The sequence below is a fragment of the Triticum aestivum genome, chromosome 2B (assembly GCF_018294505.1).
Source record: "Triticum aestivum cultivar Chinese Spring chromosome 2B, IWGSC CS RefSeq v2.1, whole genome shotgun sequence".
NCBI classification, from domain to species: domain Eukaryota; kingdom Viridiplantae; phylum Streptophyta; class Magnoliopsida; order Poales; family Poaceae; genus Triticum; species Triticum aestivum.
Window position 1 is genome coordinate 782,148,225 of NC_057798.1, and position 19,251 is coordinate 782,167,475.

The window sequence follows — 19,251 nt, forward strand, 5'->3', positions numbered from 1 at the left end:
AAATATGCCAACCCAACATGTACCTTTGGAGACACCTGTAATGCTCATTTATAATCACCCAGTTACGTTGTGACGTTTGGTAGCACCCAAAGTGTTCCTCCGGCAAACGGGAGTTGCATAATCTCATAGTCATAGGAACATGTATAAGTCATGAAGAAAGCAATAGCAACATACTAAACGATCGGGTGCTAAGCTAATGGAATGGGTCATGTCAATCAGATCATTCAACTAATGATGTGACCTCGTTAATCAAATAACAACTCTTTGTTCATGGTTAGGAAACATAACCATCTTTGATTAACGAGCTAGTCTAGTAGAGGCATACTAGTGACACTCTGTTTGTCTATGTATTCACACATGTATTATGTTTCCAGTTAATACAATTCTAGCATGAATAATAAACATTTATCATGAAATAAGGAAATAAATAATAACTTTATTATTGCCTCTAGGGCATATTTTCTTCAGTCGCGTGGGCCAGTGACGGTGCTGAGGCTTCCGAACATCGCGGGGGTGATACATCACCATGTCAGCGAGGAGGACGAGCACGGCCGTCGCTACATGGTTGCGTTGAAGGGCAGGTTCGACAATACCTGGCAGGTTCTTCAGGGATCTCACTGGAGCTATGATCCTGTGATGGTTTCTTATGTTTGGGTGTCCACCACCCGCGACGATACCTGTCGGGCGCTACGGTTCTAGCTGTATTAGCGATGCTATATGTATGATAGTATTCGAGGAGTATTAGTGATAATATTTGACGATGTACGGACACAAGAGATGATATACTTTTGCTTATAATTGAATGTATGCTAATTTGGTACTACTTTAATTATTTTATGATTTGGTTTTGCTTATTGAATGCTCATATTGAAAAAGTATTCCTACTTTGAATGCTAAAATTGAAGAGCACTCTATGCAGAAATCTAGGAGCCCCCTCCATCATCCGCGTCGTTGTGGGGGTAGCTTCTCCTTCATTCTCGTGTGTTAGACAATTTGGTGTAATAATGCACTCGGGAATGAAAGGAGAAGCTACTATCACCGATCGTCAACCCGTGATTAATAATAATGATCTAATTTAGGTTTTTTAGTACATATATTTAATTGTATAAGTTTAATATTTGAATTATGAACATAGGCCGGAAATGTCGTACTCGGACGACGAAAACCCCCCGGGGGAGTGCAACTGGTGCCACGACGACCGAGGTATGTGCGACAGGTTCCTTGAGCTAGACGAAGATCGGCGCTTTAGCATTAAGCTTGAGGAGACCTTCGATGTTGAAACGGTACGCAACGACGACAATAGTTTTTTCGTAATTAAACACGACTTCAACTATTTTAACGTGTATTTTTCATCTTTTCCAATTCGACTAGCTTATCCCATGCTATGCAAGACGCTATGTCTTGGAGAGGATGGGTTTTGAAGATCATGAAAGTATGGAAACCAAAAAAAATAATCTAAGGACCCATCATAGTTATTAAGTAATTTATATTGTTTATTTCAAAATAGTTGACAACTTATTTCCATTGACAGCTTATTTTCATTCTTCAAAGAATGTGCGGAAGATGGTAGACAAAACCCACTACATCGATGGCTCCGAATTAACTTATAAGGAGAAAAATCATCTGATCGCATTTTGTACTGATCTTGAGAATTACAATATCTTCAATCGAACTCCTCAACATTATGGTCAATACGTGCCACTAGTGCATGTGTTGAACTACGGTAACTACCATGGAGATACCCTAGTAAGATTTTTTACTATTACGACATCCGTGCATCTTTTTGCATACTTCTAAAACTAGTACATCATTGCTAACTACGAAGCTATTATTATGTTTTTCAACAGATAATCCCGAATGATTGTGTGCCTCATCTGATGTATACACACGGTCGCCTTGATGTTTTGAACATACAATCAGGTCGTCCTACGAATCTCAATTGTCCATACCGGATTTCTAAAGAAACTGGAGACATGACAATCAAAAAATGGAAAAAATGTATATGGACAGTCGTAAGGAGCTTCTTGGAAAGGAAGCAAAGCGCAAAAATTGGAGACAGGATGATCTCCATTCTTCATAATGGAGAGTCAGGGTCTATATTGTTTTATGCTATTTTAACTTAAGTGTGATTAGGTCCTACCTGATACTGATGATCATGTGCTAAGAACAATTATGTAGGGTTGGGTTCGATGACTATGAGTATGATGATCGTATGATTTGTTATTAATAACGAGTAGAAGTTGTATGATGATGCATGATTAGCAAGACTTGTTATTATATATGATGATGTATGATGCGAGCATGAAGAGTTATTATATATCAGCGGGTGAAATGAACATAGCAGTAGCGTTGGTAAACCAAGCACGAAGATATAAGAGAGGACACTTCTCTCTATTAGCTAGCTAATAACAACCTAAATTAAACCCAAAACCCCTAACCAGCCACTTTCAAAAGAAAAACTCAGCTGCAGCCAGCTTCTGACGGGTGGATGCATTTTGGTCCCAGTTTATGTCACCAACCGGGATCAAAGGCCCCCCTGCCTGGGCTACCCGCAGCGGCCACGTGTAGGCCCATCTGTCCCGGTTCGTGTAAGAACCGGGACTAAAGGGGGGAGGCATTAGTAACGACCTATTAGTCCCGGTTCAAGAATCGGGACTAGAGGCCCTTACGAACCGGGACAAATGCCCTGTTTTCTACTAGTGTGAGGGTTCACAACCATTGTAATCTCATAATCATATGCAAGAAAGTCTCCCAAAGACATGACTTGGGCTTTTACCTCCACCAATGAGAGGTCTAAACATGTATACGATCCTTGTGTAACCCATTTTACATCTCGATAGATCAAGCTCTGTTCATAAACCTCTCTTAGTGTCAGATTTAGAACCACGACAGGTGGGATGGTGGCCGCGTGGTGGCGCTAGACAATGCAGGGTGGGCAGCCGGTGGAATAGGTGGAGGTGCCGCTGCGGTGGAAAGGGAGTCAATGAAAGCAGTGGTGGTGAGGAGGGGTAGACTGATGGTCGGGAGGTGGGATGTGGGCGGGCACGATAATGGCTACTATAAGAGGGGTGGGAAGACGGGTCCTTACCTTCGGGAGGTGAGGAGGGAATGGTTGGAATGATATTTTCTAACTAATTATAAAAAGGTGTTTCCTTGATGTTCTATTGGTTCAACTGGCGTTGGATTGCCTTTTTTTGGTAAAGGGAGACGATGAAACAATGGATCAATGTCTAGGTTTTCGTGTCATCTTCGGCTAGATCTAACCTAGACCTGGTGCGGCTATCGCGGGCTCACATGCAACACGTGTGACACCAAGGAGTTTGTTATGTTTTGGTCTAGTGGATTGACAACTTTTGATCTGGCGGAATATCGTCACTTACTTCGGCCTAACGTGTCTTTCCTCCATCATAGTGAGCTACACGTTCGAGGTGCAGGTGATGGCTGAGAACCGAAACCGGCGCGTCGGACTATCCTACGACCGCGGGTGGGTGGCTGTCTTGTTCAACGGCACGGAGCTGCGCCGTGGCGCGTTCCCTGAGTTGTGCCAGGGCCAACGCAGCACAGTGCAGCTGCTGATCACGCTCGAGGGGGAGACAAGGCTCGACGGCGCCATGGCCGCGCAGCTGGCGCAACGGCGGCAGGAGACCGGGGTTCGTGCCCCTTAAGGTCACCGCGCATGTGCCGGTCGGGATCAAGTTCCGAAGCTTGAGAGGTGAGCTTGGGGCTTTCTCGGAGCGGATAGCAGTTAGAGCGTCTCCAGCCGTTCGGCCCCTCAGGGCGCATAAAAATCGCCCCCTGGGGGCGAGCCGGTGACTAGTTGGGCGCTGGGGCCGGTTTTGCGCCCAGTCGTCGCCCCCAGCCCGCCCCCATCCGTCGATTTTTGCCCACTTTTGAACCCCCATTTCGGCGAAAAAGGTCCATATGGGCGAGAATAGGCCCACATTCGGCATGGTTCGCCGTGGCTCGGCGTTCAATTATGAACATATTTTTTTTCAAATATTTCATCACAGAAAATTCAAATAATTCAACAAAATAGTACAACAACAAATAGTTCAATAAAAATTATATAGTTCAACAAATAAAAAAAATCAAATTTCATGACACGTCGCGCCCGGTGTCGCCCTTGAGCCTCCATAGATGCTCTATCAGATCTTGCTGCAGTTGATGATGCACCTGTGGGTCTGGGATCTCCTGACGCATATTGAGGTAGGTAGTCCAGGTTGCCGGTAGCTGGTGATCAACTTGGGCAAGAGGACCCTGCCTGTGGTATGGTTCAGTGTCAAACACTGGCTTTTCCTGCTCGCTCTCAATGATCATGTTGTGCAAGATGACACAGCAGGTCATGATCTCCCATATTTGATCTTTGGACCAGGTCTGAGCGGGGTACCGGACAACAGCAAATCGAGATTGGAGCACACCAAATGCCCTCTCGACATCCTTCCTGCAAGCCTCCCGAATCTTCGCAAACCAGGCGTTCTTGCCTCCAGGCACAGGGTTTTTGATGGTCTTCACAAATGTCGACCATCTCGGATAGATGCCATCAGCTAGATAGTACCCCTTGTTGTAGTGCCGCCCATTGATCTCGAAGTTCACCGGAGGAGAATGAGCTTCAACAATCTTGGCAAAGACAGGAGAGCACTGCAGCACGTTGATGTCATTGTGAGTTCCTGGCATACCAAACTGCAACCGCCTTTGGCGCCTTTGTCCATCCCCTGCCAAGCAAATGGGCAATTCTTCCATTTCCAATGCATGCAGTCGATGCTTCCAAGCATCCCAGGAAATCCTCTTGCTGCATTCTGTGCTAGGATCCGAGTAGCGTCTTTCGCATTGGGTGTTCTCAAGTATTGCGGTCCAAACACTGCCACCACTGCCCGACAGAACTTGTAGAAACACTCTAGGTTGGTGGACTCGGCCATGCGCCCATAGTCGTCCTGTGAGTCACCGGGAGCTCCGTATGCAAGCATCCTCATCGCTGTCGTGCATTTCTGGATCAAGGTGAATCCAAATTTGCCGGTGCAATCCATCTTGCATTTGAATTAGCTGTCGAACTCCCGAATGGAATTCACAATCCGGAGAAAAAGCTTTCTGTTCATCCGATAACGGCGCCGAAATGTTCTGTCGCCGTGAAGTGAAGCATCGGCGAAGTAGTCGGCGTAGAGCATGAAGTAGCCTTCGAGACGATGTTGGTTCCTCGCTTTCACACGCCCCGACGCCGAGCCACCTCACCACGACTTTTCATTGCTTGCCAGCAGCTGGGCGAGGGCGGCGAGCACCATGAGATGCTCTTCTTCCTCGACGTCAGCCTCAGCTTCCTCCTCCAGCAGCGCGGCGAGCACTTCCTCGTCATCCGAGTCCATCGTCGAGTAGGCAAATCGCCGAACACTTTGCGCCCGGTTGGCGTGCGCCCGCCGCTAAACTGCCCCTTCGCGGCCGGAAACGACGGCCGGAAATGCCCAGCTGCTGTCGGAGGGGCTGCCGCGGCGAACCTCTGCTATTTTTTCGGCGGGGAATGGCTATCTAGCGGTGAAGGGCGGCGGGCGGCGCCGGAATATAGCTAGTGGCGGCCGAGAGCGCGGGGAGTGGGAGGCAAGTCGGGGAAGAAAATCTTGACTTTTCACCTGACGGCATGGGCCAGACGCGCTTTTCCCTTACGCCGGAGCCATCAAGCGCCCCCAGCGCGCCGGGTTCGGCCTGCGGCCGCCGGGCGAAAAAAAGGGCCGAACCGACGCTTTTCGTCGTCCTGAAGGCGCGACTGAGCCGTTTTTTTGGCGCCGGTGTCGAAAAAGTGGCCTAGGGGGCCTGGGGGGGCGGCTGAAGATGCTCTTAGGATCATCAATCTTTTGGCTGTCGTTGCTTTGATCCGAATTGGCCTGAAAGGCATCGGGCCTTGGGAGCTCCTAACCGGCGCCTTAAGCGCCAGTTCAGGAAGCTGGCGCTCACAGCCGCGCCTGTTGGGCCGGCCCATGACACGCCTTCTGTACCACAAAAAAAATCCCATCTATACCACAAAAAAATCCCATCTATACCACAAAAAAATTCCGTAAAAAGTGTTGCTCCCGTGAGGATTCGATCTTGCAACCTCCGGTACATATTCCAATCGACTAACCACTAGTGCCACCAATCAAACATGGATATTTTCAGCGCGCATGAATTAAGAATAATTAAAGTCGCGCTATTTCTTGCGCACAGATTTTGGGAAACGTAATTTTTTCGGGACGAAATTTGAAAATTCACAGATTTCAAAATAATCACGAATTGAAAAGGTTAATGAACTAAACAAATCATTGATTCTGAAAAAGTCACAAAATTCAAAAAAGTTCAACAATTTTGAAAAATAGTTCATCAATATCAAAAAAGTTTGTTCGAATTTTAAAAAAAGTTCAACGAATTTGAAAAATGTTCATAGAATTTGAAAAAAAGTTCATCAATTTTTTTAAAAAAACATCAAATTTGAAAAAAGTTCGTCCAAATCTAGAAAAGGTTCATCGAAATCTACAAAAAGTTCATTGAAATTGAAAAAAGTTCATGGAATTTAAAAAATGTATTTTTCGTTTTTTGTTCGTATTTCAAAATGTGTTCATAGTTTTTCAAATTTATTCACTTTTTCAAATTTTTTTCACTATTTTAAATTGTTCAGTGTACATAAAAAAATGTTCAATGGGTATTTAAATGGTTTTTCAGCGCATATCACAAAATTGTTCAATGTGTAGTTAAAAAATGTTCATATTATATTACAAAAATGTTCAATGTATAAAAGATGTTCATCTTATATCAAAAGAATGTATAAATATGTTTTAAATTATTTCAATGTATATCACAAAAATGTTCTCTGTGTAGTTAAAAATTGTTCATCGTACACCAAAAAAATGTTCAGTGTATATTTGAACATCTCTCATTGTATATAATTTCTTGTTCAGGTCTCAATAATTGTTCACGCTTTAAGAAAAAACATGGAATTTAAAAAAAATTATCGAATTTTAAAAAAAGTTCACGATTTGATAAAGGTTCATCAAATTTGAATAAAAAAATTGCACATTTACGAAAAAAAGAAAAAGGAATAAATAAAAGAAAAATGAAAAAAGAGCAGGAAAAAGGAGAAAAAATCTCGCAACCTGAAGAAACAATAAAAGAGGGAAAGGAGGTTTGCAAACAGAAATTGGTTCTTTGCCTAGTGGTAACGGCGCTGATGTCTACACGAAACATCCCAAGTTCGATTCACTGCACTCATGCTTTTTTGATTGATGCAGTTTTAACAGCAAATGAGGAAATGGGCCGGCCCAGCCTGGCGCGGGGGGTGCAGCGAAGAAACAGGCGCAATGGGCGCCGTTTAGGATTTGCCTCGGGCCCTGGCACTTTGGTTGGCCACCGTGGCCTTCCTCGGCGGCATCATCTCTGGGCTGCTCGAGAGCTGTTTTCGGTATCTGATCATACTAGATTAGTATCCAATCTAATTCCTCAAAGAAAAAAAAGTATCCAATCTAATGCATTAGTAATCAGCTCTCCAAAGGCTGCCCGATTTATATTAGTAATCAGTTTTGCTAAAGCACATATAAATGTGCTCAAGTCCTATATAATTGATTGTATGCTAAGATTTGTGTAATCATCTTTCTTTTTGTTTTTTCTTTCTTTTTTTCGAGTTTGATTAAGTCACTTAGATTTATAATAACTAGGGCACATCTATATGTGTGTAGACAGACCCCAAGAAAATAAGTTGTGTTTAGATGATTTAGGATAAGAAAATAGGACTGCATGCTTCCTTTTACTGATCCCGATCCAACTGAAACGTCTGTTACTACTTTGTTTCGATATATGCAAGTTGCATGAACGTAGCACTTATCTAGGAGCAGTAGACATGCACAGCCAAGGAGGATCAACCAACTGACATGTGACCTTCAGCAACCGCGTGTCACACACTCACACTCCATTGCAGAAATGTGTCGTGCTGTTGGATGCCTTTGAAAAAGAAAAGGAAAAGCAACCCGTGCCAACTCTACATCTTGGTTTCATCTCTAGCAGCACGGACGCTAGAAAACAAAAATAAGATAAGAACAACATGCCCGCCTGTAAAAAACATGAATAGATAAAGATGGAGCACGTTGCCAGTGAACTTTGTTTTGAATCAAGTAGTACAAAAATTGGAGAGACGGACGAAAATGGCATCTTCTAATGTAGCGATCCAGCATTTATCACCAGTGTTTGCACTATTTGCCTGACCGTCCCATGCCACCCAGACGGCTGGTCTAGCTACCTGGCTTTCTTGTATCGCACTGGCCATCCACGAGCTGCATGCGCAGCGCAGCGGCCATGGAGAAGCTCGGCGCGAACCCGGCCAACTCCTGCCCGCTCACGCCGCTCGGCTTCCTGGAGCGGGCGGCCGTCGTGTTCGCCGACTGCCCCTCCGTCGTCTACCGCGCCACCGTCTTCACCTGGTCCCAGACCTACCGCCGCTGCCTCCGCCTCGCCTCCGCGCTCTCCGCCCTCGGCGTCTCCCGCCGCGACGTCGTAAGTAACCCATCCACCCGTCGTCGTTTTCACAAACACCTTGTGATTCTGTAGCGTGTGTGTTCTTCGCCACCGGAGAATTCGGTTGGTGTGGTGCATGACGATCCATGGCGTGAACCAAAACTGCATGTTTCAGGTGTCCGTGCTGCTGCCCAACGTGCCGGCCATGTACGAGGCGCACTTCGGCGTGCCCATGAGCGGTGCCGTGCTCAACACCATCAACACGCGCCTCGACGCGCGCGGGGTCGCCGTCCTGCTCCGCCACTCCGGCTCCCGGCTCGTCTTCGTCGACCCGGCGCTGCTCCCGCTGCTCGACGACGCGCTCCGGCTCATCCCGCCGGAGCACCCGGCCCCGCGCGTCGTGCTCGTCGAGGACCCCCACGAGAAGGAGAAGGATCAGTTCCCTCCGGCCCCGGCCACGGATCTAACGTACGAGAGGCTCCTCGAGATGGGGGATCCGGAGTTCAAGTGGGTCCGGCCGACCAGCGAGTGGGACCCGATGGTGCTCAACTACACCTCCGGCACCACGGCTGCGCCCAAGGGGGTCGTGCACTGCCACCGCGGGATCTTCTTGGTGACCATGGTGTCGCTTGTGGACTGGACGGTGCCGCCGCGGCCGACGTTCCTGTGGACGCTGCCCATGTTCCACGCCAACGGGTGGAGCTTCCCCTGGGGAATGGCCGTCGTCGGCGGCACCAACATCTGCCTCCGCCGCGTCGACGCCAAGGATGTGTACGCCGCCATCACGGATCACGGGGTCACGCACCTCTGTGGTGCGCCCGTCGTGCTCAGCATGCTGGCCAACGCGTCGGAGGGTGTGCGCAAGCCTCTGCATAGGAAGGTACGGATCATGACTGCTGGCTCGCCGCCGCCCGCTGCGGTGCTGCATCGTGCGGAGGCATTGGGCTTTGAGGTCAGCCACGGGTACGGGCTGACAGAGACTGGAGGCCACGTCGTGTCCTGCGCGTGGAAGGGCGAGTGGAACAAGCTGCCGGCGTCGGAGCGCGCGCGGCTCAAGGCGAGGCAGGGCGTGCGCACGCCCGGCATGGCCGAGGTGGACATCGTCGACGCCGACACAGGCCGCAGCGTGCCCCGGGACGGCGCCACCATGGGCGAGATCGTGCTCCGCGGCGGGTGCATCTTGCTGGGCTACCTCAACGACAGCGAGGCGACAAAGGCGGCGATTCGGGACGACGGGTGGTTCTACACGGGGGACGTGGGCGTGATGCACCCGGACGGGTACCTCGAGATCCGCGACCGGTCCAAGGACGTGATCATCAGCGGCGGCGAGAACATCAGCAGCGTGGAGGTGGAATCCATGCTCTACAGCCACCCAGCGGTGAGCGAGGTGGCGGTGGTGGCGCGGCCGGACGAGTTCTGGGGGGAGACGCCCTGCGCGTTCATAAGCCTCCAGGAAGGCGCGGCAGGCGTGGTGACCGCGGCCGAGGTCATGGCATGGAGCCGGGAGCGCATGGCGGGGTACATGGTGCCCAAGACCGTGGTATTCCGCGGCGAACTGCCCAAGACGTCCACCGGCAAGGTCCAGAAGTACGTGCTCCGGAAGCTCGCCCGGGAGATGGGCCCCACTCGCAGGGGTAGCAGCAGTAGCAAGATGTAGTGTACGGCATGGCGATGGGCAAAGTGCTTGTCTCTGAATTTTCATCCCTTTTGCTTTTGTGGGTGGGCAAAGTGCTACTCTACAACATTTTTCGCATCATTATCATGTTTTGTAAAGGCATTGACATGGTGGACTGCTTTTCACACCCCGCCCAGAGCATCTCCAATAGAAAATGTCACTAAATTGTGCTTCGAGTAAAATTTGTATCACCAAAAAATGGGTTTTTACATCACCAAAACCTCCAGCTCCAACTGATGATGTAAAATATGACACTAATGCTCCACTAAGTGATGTAAAATAGGGCATCGGCACAACAACCGCTCCACAATTTCATACATATTTGAACCAAATAACATCAAAATCGTATCAAATAACCACATGACACATGTGGTAAGCACTCCAAACTATTCAAAAATAAAATCCTAGATCATCTTAAAATTATGAATCATCTCAAAATAAAATCCTAAATCAACTCAAAATTCTAAATCATCATTAATATTCAAAGATGGTAGCCACGCCGGTCATAGAGGCCTCTCCCTCCGCCTTGTTGATGTGTGTCAGTGGGGTGCTGCCCGTAATTTCTGCGAAGCAGCGCCGACCGAAGCAATGACAGCCCGGCTTGGTTCAGCAGCGGCTGCCTGTCCTTTTCTTTCGTGAAAGGTATGATCTAGAGTGTGATTCTGATCCCGTGATTGGGTGCTCGGTCGCGGCGGTTGCACACCTGTATGCGGTAGCTCCGACGGCTAGAAGACCTATGCCGGACAGTGACCACGAGCTCCGGGAGCCATCACAGGCTCTGCCGCTCAGAAAAATGAGACGAAAATATTGTTTTCTGAAAAACATAAACATTTTTTGAATTTTTGAACAAATTATGAAATTCTGAACAAATGTTAAAGCCACGAACATTTTTTTGATTTATTTCAAAAAAACTACTGAAAAGTGGAAACATTTCATGATAATTGGAACAAAAAATTGAAACCGCAACCATTTTTTGAATTTATGAACAAAAACTTTAAAATGGAACAATTAGAAATCGCGAACATTTTTTAATATTCTTGAAATTTTTCTGAAACGTGAACATTTTTCAAGTTCTGACCAAAATTTGTAATCACGAAATGGGAACATATTTTTTCAAACACCGAAAAAATTTAAAAGCACGAGCATTTTTTGGATCTATGAAAAAAAGTTGAATATGGGAACATTTTTTGAAATTCCGAACAAAATTTGAAAAACCGAACATTTTTTAAACACCCGAACAAAATTTCAAAACGCGAACACTTTTTTAAAAAGTGAACATTTTTTGAATATGTGAATTTCTCTTAAAATCGGAAACATTTTTTGAAACAACCAACCAAAAATTGAAAACACAAACAATTTTCTGAAACTCCGGAACATATTTTGAAAACGTGAACAAATTTTGAATGTCGAACATTTTTTGAAAATATGAACATTTTTTAAAAAGAAAAAGAAAAAATAAAAAAGAAAAATAAACAATAAAAAAAGAAAAGAAAAATGAAACAGAAAAAGAAAAAGAAAAGGAAATGAGAATAAAAAGACGGTTTAGGAACATTCTAGAAGGTTCCAAAACCAAAAAAACCGGCTGCGAACATCAGAGAAGGTTCGATATCGTGCAACGTTAAAACGGGCCGGCCCAACCCCGAACATTCGCTCGCTCGCTTCTGCAAAACAGCGACAATTCGCCGTAGCGAGCGGCGAATAGGATTTTCCGGTGCACGACAAGAAGACAAGAGCAAACAGCGCATAGCTCAAAAGCACCTCCTTTGCGCTTGAGAGGACAACTAGTTAACGAGCGCTCCTGCGCTCGTAACAAGCGGTTCGGGAACGTTCCGCGCGTGACAAGTGTCTCGCGCGAAGCGCTCCCGCCAGGGAAAACCAGGTGGCGCGGCTGGTTCCCGGTTCTCCCTTTCCGGTTTGTGCTTTCGTGCGTTTTGCAGTTTGACCCTCAAACTACCATAATTTTTTGTTTTCCCTTTCCGCGCGAAAACACAAAAAAATACCAGTTCGCGCGGTAGGTTTCCTGTTTCCCATTCTCGTTTCCCTTTCTGTTCCCATTATATTTCCGGGTAATGGAGATTTATGGGGTAGTTACGGGCGGGGACTACCAATACTATCAAATGTGACCTTTCAAGTAAGGAAAAAAGCAACTTTTTAATGTAAAACGGCAGTCTTCAGAATTGTTCAATCGTGTGACTTTTTAATAGGCACAGGTGAACACTAGAAGAGGCACGGGTGTATAACTTTACTAAATTGAAGAAAAGCGCCTCCGGCGCGAGGGAACCTCCTGCTCGCCTTCGGCTTGTTTAATTTTCATAAACATCTTGAAGGGAGGGGGGGCATAGGTCGAAGTGTGTGTTGGTCGTGCAGCGTGCTGGTTTGTGCAGCGCGTTGTCCCTCGTGGTGTGACACGGTGCCTCCGGCGCGAGGGAACCTCCTGCTCGCCTTCGGCTCGTTTAATTTTCATAAACATCTTGAGGGGGAGAGGCATAGGTCGATGTGTGTGTTGGTCGTGCAGCGTGCTGGTTCGTGCGGCGCGTTGTCCGGGCGCTGCTCCCGCTCCTTGTCGACGCGCTCCGGCTCCTGCCGTCAGGCCATTCCGCCCCGCGCGTGGTGCTCGTCGAGGACCCCCACGAGAAGGAGAAGGATCAATTCCCTCCGGTCCCCGCCACGGATCTGACGTAAGAGAGGCTCCTGGAGATTGGGGATCCGGAGTTCAAGTGGGTCCGGCCGACCAGTGAGTGGGACCCGATGGTGCTCAACTACACCTCCGGCACCACGGCTGCGCCCAAGGGGGTCGTGCACTGCCACCGCGGGATCTTCTTGGTGACCATGGTGTCGCTCGTGGACTGGGAGGTGCAGCCGCGGCCGACGTTCCTGTGGACGCTGCCCTTGTTCCACGCCAATGGGTGGAGCTTTCCGTGGGGGATGGCCGCCGTGGGCGGCACCAATATCTTCCTCCGTCGCGTCGACGCCGCGGGCGTCTACTCTGCCATTGCCAACCGCAGGGTCACGCACCTACGTGGCGCGCCCGTCGTGCTCAGCATGCTGGCCAACATGCCGGAGAACGTGCGGTGGCCACTGCCAGGGAAGGTATGGGTCATGACAGCCGGCTCGCCGCCGCCCGCTCCGGTGCTGCATCGTGTGGAGGCCATGGGCTTTGAGGTCAGCCATGGGTACGGGCTTACGGAGACTGGAGGGCATGTTGTGTCCTGCGCGTGGAAGGGCGAGTGGAACAAGCTGCCGGCGTCGGAGCGCGCGCGGCTCAAGGCGAGGCAAGGCGTGCGCACCCCGGCATGGCTGAGGTCGCCATCCTGGACAGCGAGACCGGCCACAACGTGCCCTGGGACGACACCACCATGGGCGAGATCGTGCTCCGCGGCGGGTGCGTCATGCTGGGCTACCTCAACGACACCGCAAAGGCAGCGATCCGGGACGATGGGTGGTTCTACACGGGGGATGTGGGCGTGATGCACCCGGACGGTTATCTTGAGATCCGCGACCGGTCCAAGGACGTGATTAGCAGTGGTGGCGAGAACATCAGCAGCATTGAGGTGGAATCCATGCTCTACAGCCACCCAGCGGTGAGTGAGGCGGCGGTGGTGGCGTGGCCGGACGAGTTCTGGCGGGAGACACCGTGCGCATTCGTGAGCCCGAAGGACGGCGCGGCAGGCGTGGTGACCGCGGCCGAGGTGGTCGTGTGGAGCCGGGAGCGCATGGCGGGGTACATGGCACCCAAGACCGTGGTGTTCTGCGGCGAGCTGCCCAAGACGTCCACCGGCAAGGTCCAGAAGTACGTGCTGCGCAACCTCACCCGGAAGATGGGCCCCACTCGCAGGGGTAGTAGCATCAGCAGCAAGATGTAGTGTACGGCATGGCAATGGGGAAAGGGTTTGTCTCTAGACTTTGTTCCCTTTTTCCTTTGTGTGCGGGCAAAGTGCTACTCTACAACATTTTTCGCATCATTATCATGTTTTGAAGAGCATCTCCAACAGCCGCCCAACCCACGGCGCGCTAAAAACTAGTTTGCAGCGCGCCCCTCGCCTGATTTGACGCGGCGGGCAGCGCTGGCTTCAGCAGGCGCGCTAAAATGCAGCGTGCGTGCATAGCTTCAGCAGTCGCGTAAAATGCAGTGCATCAAACACAGACAAGAAGATCAAACACAAATAAAATAAATCAACAAAACATTTCAATTTCGTTATTACAACTCAAACAAATAGTTTATCTTTCATTACAACAAATAGTTCAACAATACAATATCAAACACACAAATCATGATGCTCTTTGGCGGCCGTTCCAAGCCCACCACTCCTCAATGAGATCCTTCTGAAGATCATCATGGGCTACGGGACGTCGAATGGCATGATAGGAGGCAACAAAATGGGCCACTCGTTCAGCCCTCCGCCGCACTCGCACGGGATGTCCCAATAGCTCATAGTGAGAGTAGTTTACATCTTGGCCACACTCATTCTCTATGATCATGTTGTGCATGATCACACAAAGCGTGCATTATGTACCAAAGCATCTTTTGATCCCAAAATCTAGCCGGTCCTCTCACAATAGCAAATTGGGCTTGCAAAATCCCACAAACTCTCTCCACATCTTTTCTAGCCGTCGCCTGAGCATTGTGGAAATCAAGATGTTTCTTACCTTCAGGTTTTTTCAAAGGCTTCATAAATGTTTGCCACTTTGGGTAGATGCCATCCGCAAGATAGTATCCATAGTTGTATGTACAACCATTAGCTACAAACTCCACCGGTGGCAGTTCACCATTTGTAATCTTACTCATCAGTGGTGACCGGTTGACAACGTTGATGTCATTCAAAGATCCAGGCATTTTTAAAAAGCATGCCAAATCCAAGTCTCTTGATCGGCCACCGCTTCAACGATTATAGGGAAACCCTTTTTTTGCCGTGGAATTGCCCGTGCCTTGCCTTTGGACAATTCTTCCAACTCAATGCATGTAATCTATTGAGCCAAGCATACCCGGGAACCCGCGAGCTTTGTTATCTCCAATAGCCTTTTGGCGTCTTCAGCATTGGGAGATCTCAAGTACTTCGGGCCAAACACTTGCACAATTCCGACTACGAAGCGATTGACACACATGATGGCTTGGCTCTCACCCATGGCCAAGCGATCATCAACTACATCAGCGGGGATACCGTATGCTAACATACGCAAAGCGACTTTCACCATCTGAAAGGTGCTTGATACGTCTCCAACGTATCTATAATTTATGAAGTATTCATGCTATTATACTATCTGTTTTGGATGTTTAATGGGCTTTATTATACATGTTTATATTATTTTTGGGACTAACCTATTAACCGGAGGCCCAGTCCAAGTTGCTGTTTTTTGCCTATTTCAATGTTTCGCAGAAAAGGAATATCAAACGGAGTCCAAACGGAATGAAACCTTCGGGAGAGTTATTTTTTGAACAAACGCAATCCAGGAGACTTGGAGTAGACGTCAGGGAAGCAACGAGGTGGCCACGAGGGTCCAGGGCACGCCCTACCCCCTGGGCGCGCCTCCCACCCTCGTGGGCCCCTCGTGGCTCCCCTGACCGACTTCTTTCGCCTATATATACTCATATACCCCGAAAACATCCAGGAACACAATAGATCGGAAGTTCCGCCGCCGCAAGCCTCTGTATCCACGAGAAATCAATCTAGTCCCTCTCTGACACCCTGCCAGAGGGGGCCATCATCACCGGAGGCCATGGAGGAGGACCCCGGAGGGGCCATCATCGCCATGAAGGCCAAGGACCAGAGGGAGAACCTCTCCCCATCCAGGGGGAGGCCATGGAGGAGGAAGAACAAGGGGAAGGACCTCTCCTCCTCTCTCTCGGTGGCACCGGAGTACCATCAAGAGGGGAATCATCGCCGATGTGATCGTCTTCATCAACATCACCATCATCATCACCATCCTCATCTCTTTTACGCGGTCCACTCTCCCGCACCCCACTGTAATCCCTACTTGAACATGGTGCTTTATGCCACATATTATGATCCAATGATGTGTTGCCATCCTATGATGTTTTGAGTAGATATCTTTTGTCTTTGGGTTGATTGATGATCTAGATTGGTACGAGTTGTATGTTTTATTTTGGTGCTGTTCTATGGTGCCCTCTGTGTTGCGCAAGTGTGAGGGATTTCCGTTGTAGGGTGTTGCAATATGTCAAGGGTTTATTTATTGTCTGCGTTGCTTGAGTGACAGAAGCATATACACAGATAAGTGGGTCACGGCGTATGGGAATAAAGGGGACTTGATGCTTTAATTTTATGCTTGGGTTTTACCTTAATGATCTTTAGTAGTTGCAGATGCTTGCTAGAGTTCCAATCATAAGTGCATATGATCCAAGAAGAGAAAATATGTTAGCTTATGCCTCTCCCTCATATGAAATTGCAATGACGACTACCGGTCTTGTTAACAATTGCCTAGGATAATTTCGCACACCGATCCATCATTATTCCACACTCGCTATTTATAATATTTAGTAATATATTCTAACTTTATGATAACAGCACCTACTTTTATATTTTAGCTCTCTGATATCATGCAAAGTTATCCTCTTCATACCCACAACGCAGTTTTAATTCTCGTATCTAGTTGGAAGCAAACATTTGGTGTACGTAGAGTCGTATGAGTGGCAGATAGGACTTGAGAGAATATTGATCTTACATTTAGCTCCTTGTGGGTTCGACACTCCATACTTATCACTTCCACCTTTGGAAATTGCGATGATGATTCCCTGCACTTGGGGATTATCAAGCTCTTTTCTGGCGCTATTGCCGGGGAGCAATAGCGTGGGGTTGATATTTTCGTGTGTGCTTGTTTGCTTTCTTCACTAAGTAGATTTTGTTTTTCCTTATTGTTTCTGTTTAGTTGTGTGTGAAACATAAAAAAAATAAGAATGAAAATACCAAAAAAAATTACTTGCCTCTCATGCCTAAAAAAGTTTTTCAAAAGCAGAAGGGATTGGAAAGTTATGCATTGAAGAAGTGAGGGTCGACCTTGAGCACTTGTGTTCATGCTCACGGAAACAATGTAGAATTTTTCATGGAAGTTTCTCTGTAAATAATTATCCCCTTGTATATATCCATTTTATTATAAAAATAATGTGCCAAGCTTTGGTTTTAGGATGATTAGATTGCTTGTTTACTATGTGCAGAACAAAAACAGAAACTTTGGCTGTAGCGCGTGATTTTACATTTTTTACTGGAAGGTCAAATGGGTCTGAAACTTTTTGCACATTACTTATGTACAAATTTCCAAATTGTCATATTTATTTCATAATTTTTGGAGTTACAGAAGTTTACTAAACTTCCAGATTACTTCAGACTGTCCTGTTTTTGACAGATTCTGTTTTTCGCGTGTTGTTTGCTTATTTTGATGAATCTATGGCTAGTATCGGGGGGTATGAACCATAGAGAAGTTGGAATAAAGTAGGTTTAACACCAATATAAATAAAGAATGATTCCATTACAGTACCTTAAAGTGGTAGTTTGCTTTATTACACTAACGGATCTCACAAAGTTTTTGTTATGTTTTTGTGGATGAAGTGTTCAAAGAACGAGGAGTTACCAATGTGAGAAGAATAAAGAGAGGCAAGAGTTCAAGCTTGGGGATTCCCAAGGCACCCCAAGTAAATATTTAAAAGGATACTCAAGCATCTAAGCTTGGGGATGCCCCGGTTGGCATCCCATCTTTTTTCTTCAACAAATATCGGTATACCTCAGTTTTTGTTTTGTTCACATGATTTGTGTCCTTTGTGTTTTTATTTTTATTTAAGAACCATGCTAGTATGAGATATCCATTCATTGATTTATAGAATACTTCATGTGCTTCACTTATATCTTTTAAGTATGATCTTATAGAATTGCTCTTTGTGCTTCACATAAATCATTTGAGTATGGTTTTATAGAATGCTTCATGTGCTTCACTTATATATTTTGAGCTTGGATATTGCTTAATCTATTTAATTGTAGAACTCTCCATGAACTTCACTTATATTTTTTGGAGTATGAATAATACTATCATCTAAAGTGGGTTTGTAAGAGTGTCAACTTTAGGAATTAGTGATCCCACTATTCCGAATGAGAAGAATTTTGCTTATGTGGAGAGTAGAAAAATTTCTATGCTTGTAGATCATGAAAAGAATACTTTATGTGATGGTTATATTGTTGAATTAATCCATTATGAGGGAGTAATTTATGCTTGTAGGAGTTGCAATAATACCAAGTTTCCTCTCTATGTGCTTAAATTTTTGAAATTATACTTGTTTTGCCTTCCTATGCTAGTTGATTCTTGTTCCTATAAATTGTGTGCTCACAAAATCCCTAGGCATAGGAAGTGGGTTAGGTTTAAATTTGCTAGTCATATTCTTCATGATGCTCTCTTTATGTTTCAATTCTTATCTTTTATGTGAGCATCATTGAAATCATCATGCCTAGCTAAAAGGCATTAAAGAAAAGCGCTTGTTAGGAGACAACCCAATATTTACCCTTACTGTTTTTGTGTGTTTACATGATTAAGCTACTGTAGCAATCATGCTTTATAGCTTTTGTTTCAATAAAGTGCCAAGTAAGACCTTTGGGAAGACTTGGGTGAAAGTTAATGTGATCTTGCTGTAAAAAACAGAAACTTTGCGCTCACGAGATTAGCTTTTATTTTTTACAGAATAGTTATTTTGAGTTGATTATTTTTGCATAAGATTAATAGACAAATTTCTCACGTCCACCAATTTATTTCATAATTATTGGAGTAGCAGAAGTATGGTTTATGTTCAGATCATTACAGACTGTTCTGTTTCTGACATATTCTGTTTTCATTGCATAGTTTGCTTGTTTTCTAGTTTCTATTGCTTATATTTCTCAATATAAATTGTATAAATGATATGGTACAGTAGGAATTGTGTGATAACAATTATGAACCTTGTCTTTGACAGTACCAAAGTGAATGGTTTACTCTATATCATACTAACCTATCTCACGAAGTTCCGTTAAGTTTTGTGTGGTTGAAGTTTTCAAGCTTTGGGTGAGATATCGATATGAGGAGAATAAGGAGGGGAAATAACCTAAGCTTGGGGATGCCCTAGGCACCCCAAGTAATATTCA

At 46.5% G+C, this 19,251-nt stretch overlaps 1 protein-coding gene and 1 pseudogene across 1 annotated transcript; both read left to right on the forward strand.

Annotated features, from left to right (window-relative positions):
• Positions 1 to 8,184: 8,184 nt before the first annotated feature.
• LOC123042705 (2-methylpropanoate--CoA ligase CCL4) lies at positions 8,185 to 10,279 on the forward strand. Its single transcript, XM_044465103.1, has 2 exons — positions 8,185 to 8,502; positions 8,639 to 10,279. Exons 1-2 carry the CDS (start codon positions 8,287 to 8,289, stop codon positions 10,118 to 10,120), a joined length of 1,698 nt encoding a protein of 565 aa, XP_044321038.1. The 5' UTR covers positions 8,185 to 8,286; the 3' UTR covers positions 10,121 to 10,279.
• A 1,928-nt stretch (positions 10,280 to 12,207) lies between these two features.
• On the forward strand, positions 12,208 to 14,001 carry LOC123039647 (2-methylpropanoate--CoA ligase CCL4-like; annotated as a pseudogene).
• The last annotated feature ends 5,250 nt before the right edge of the window (positions 14,002 to 19,251 follow it).

Coding starts and splice junctions, on each gene's coding strand:
- LOC123042705 (XM_044465103.1), top strand. CDS start 8,287: ATGCGCAGCGCAGCGGCCATGGAGAAGCTCGGCGCGAACCCGGCCAAC. Junction 8,503..8,638: donor GCGTCTCCCGCCGCGACGTC/GTAAGTAACCCA, acceptor TGCATGTTTCAG/GTGTCCGTGCTGCTGCCCAA.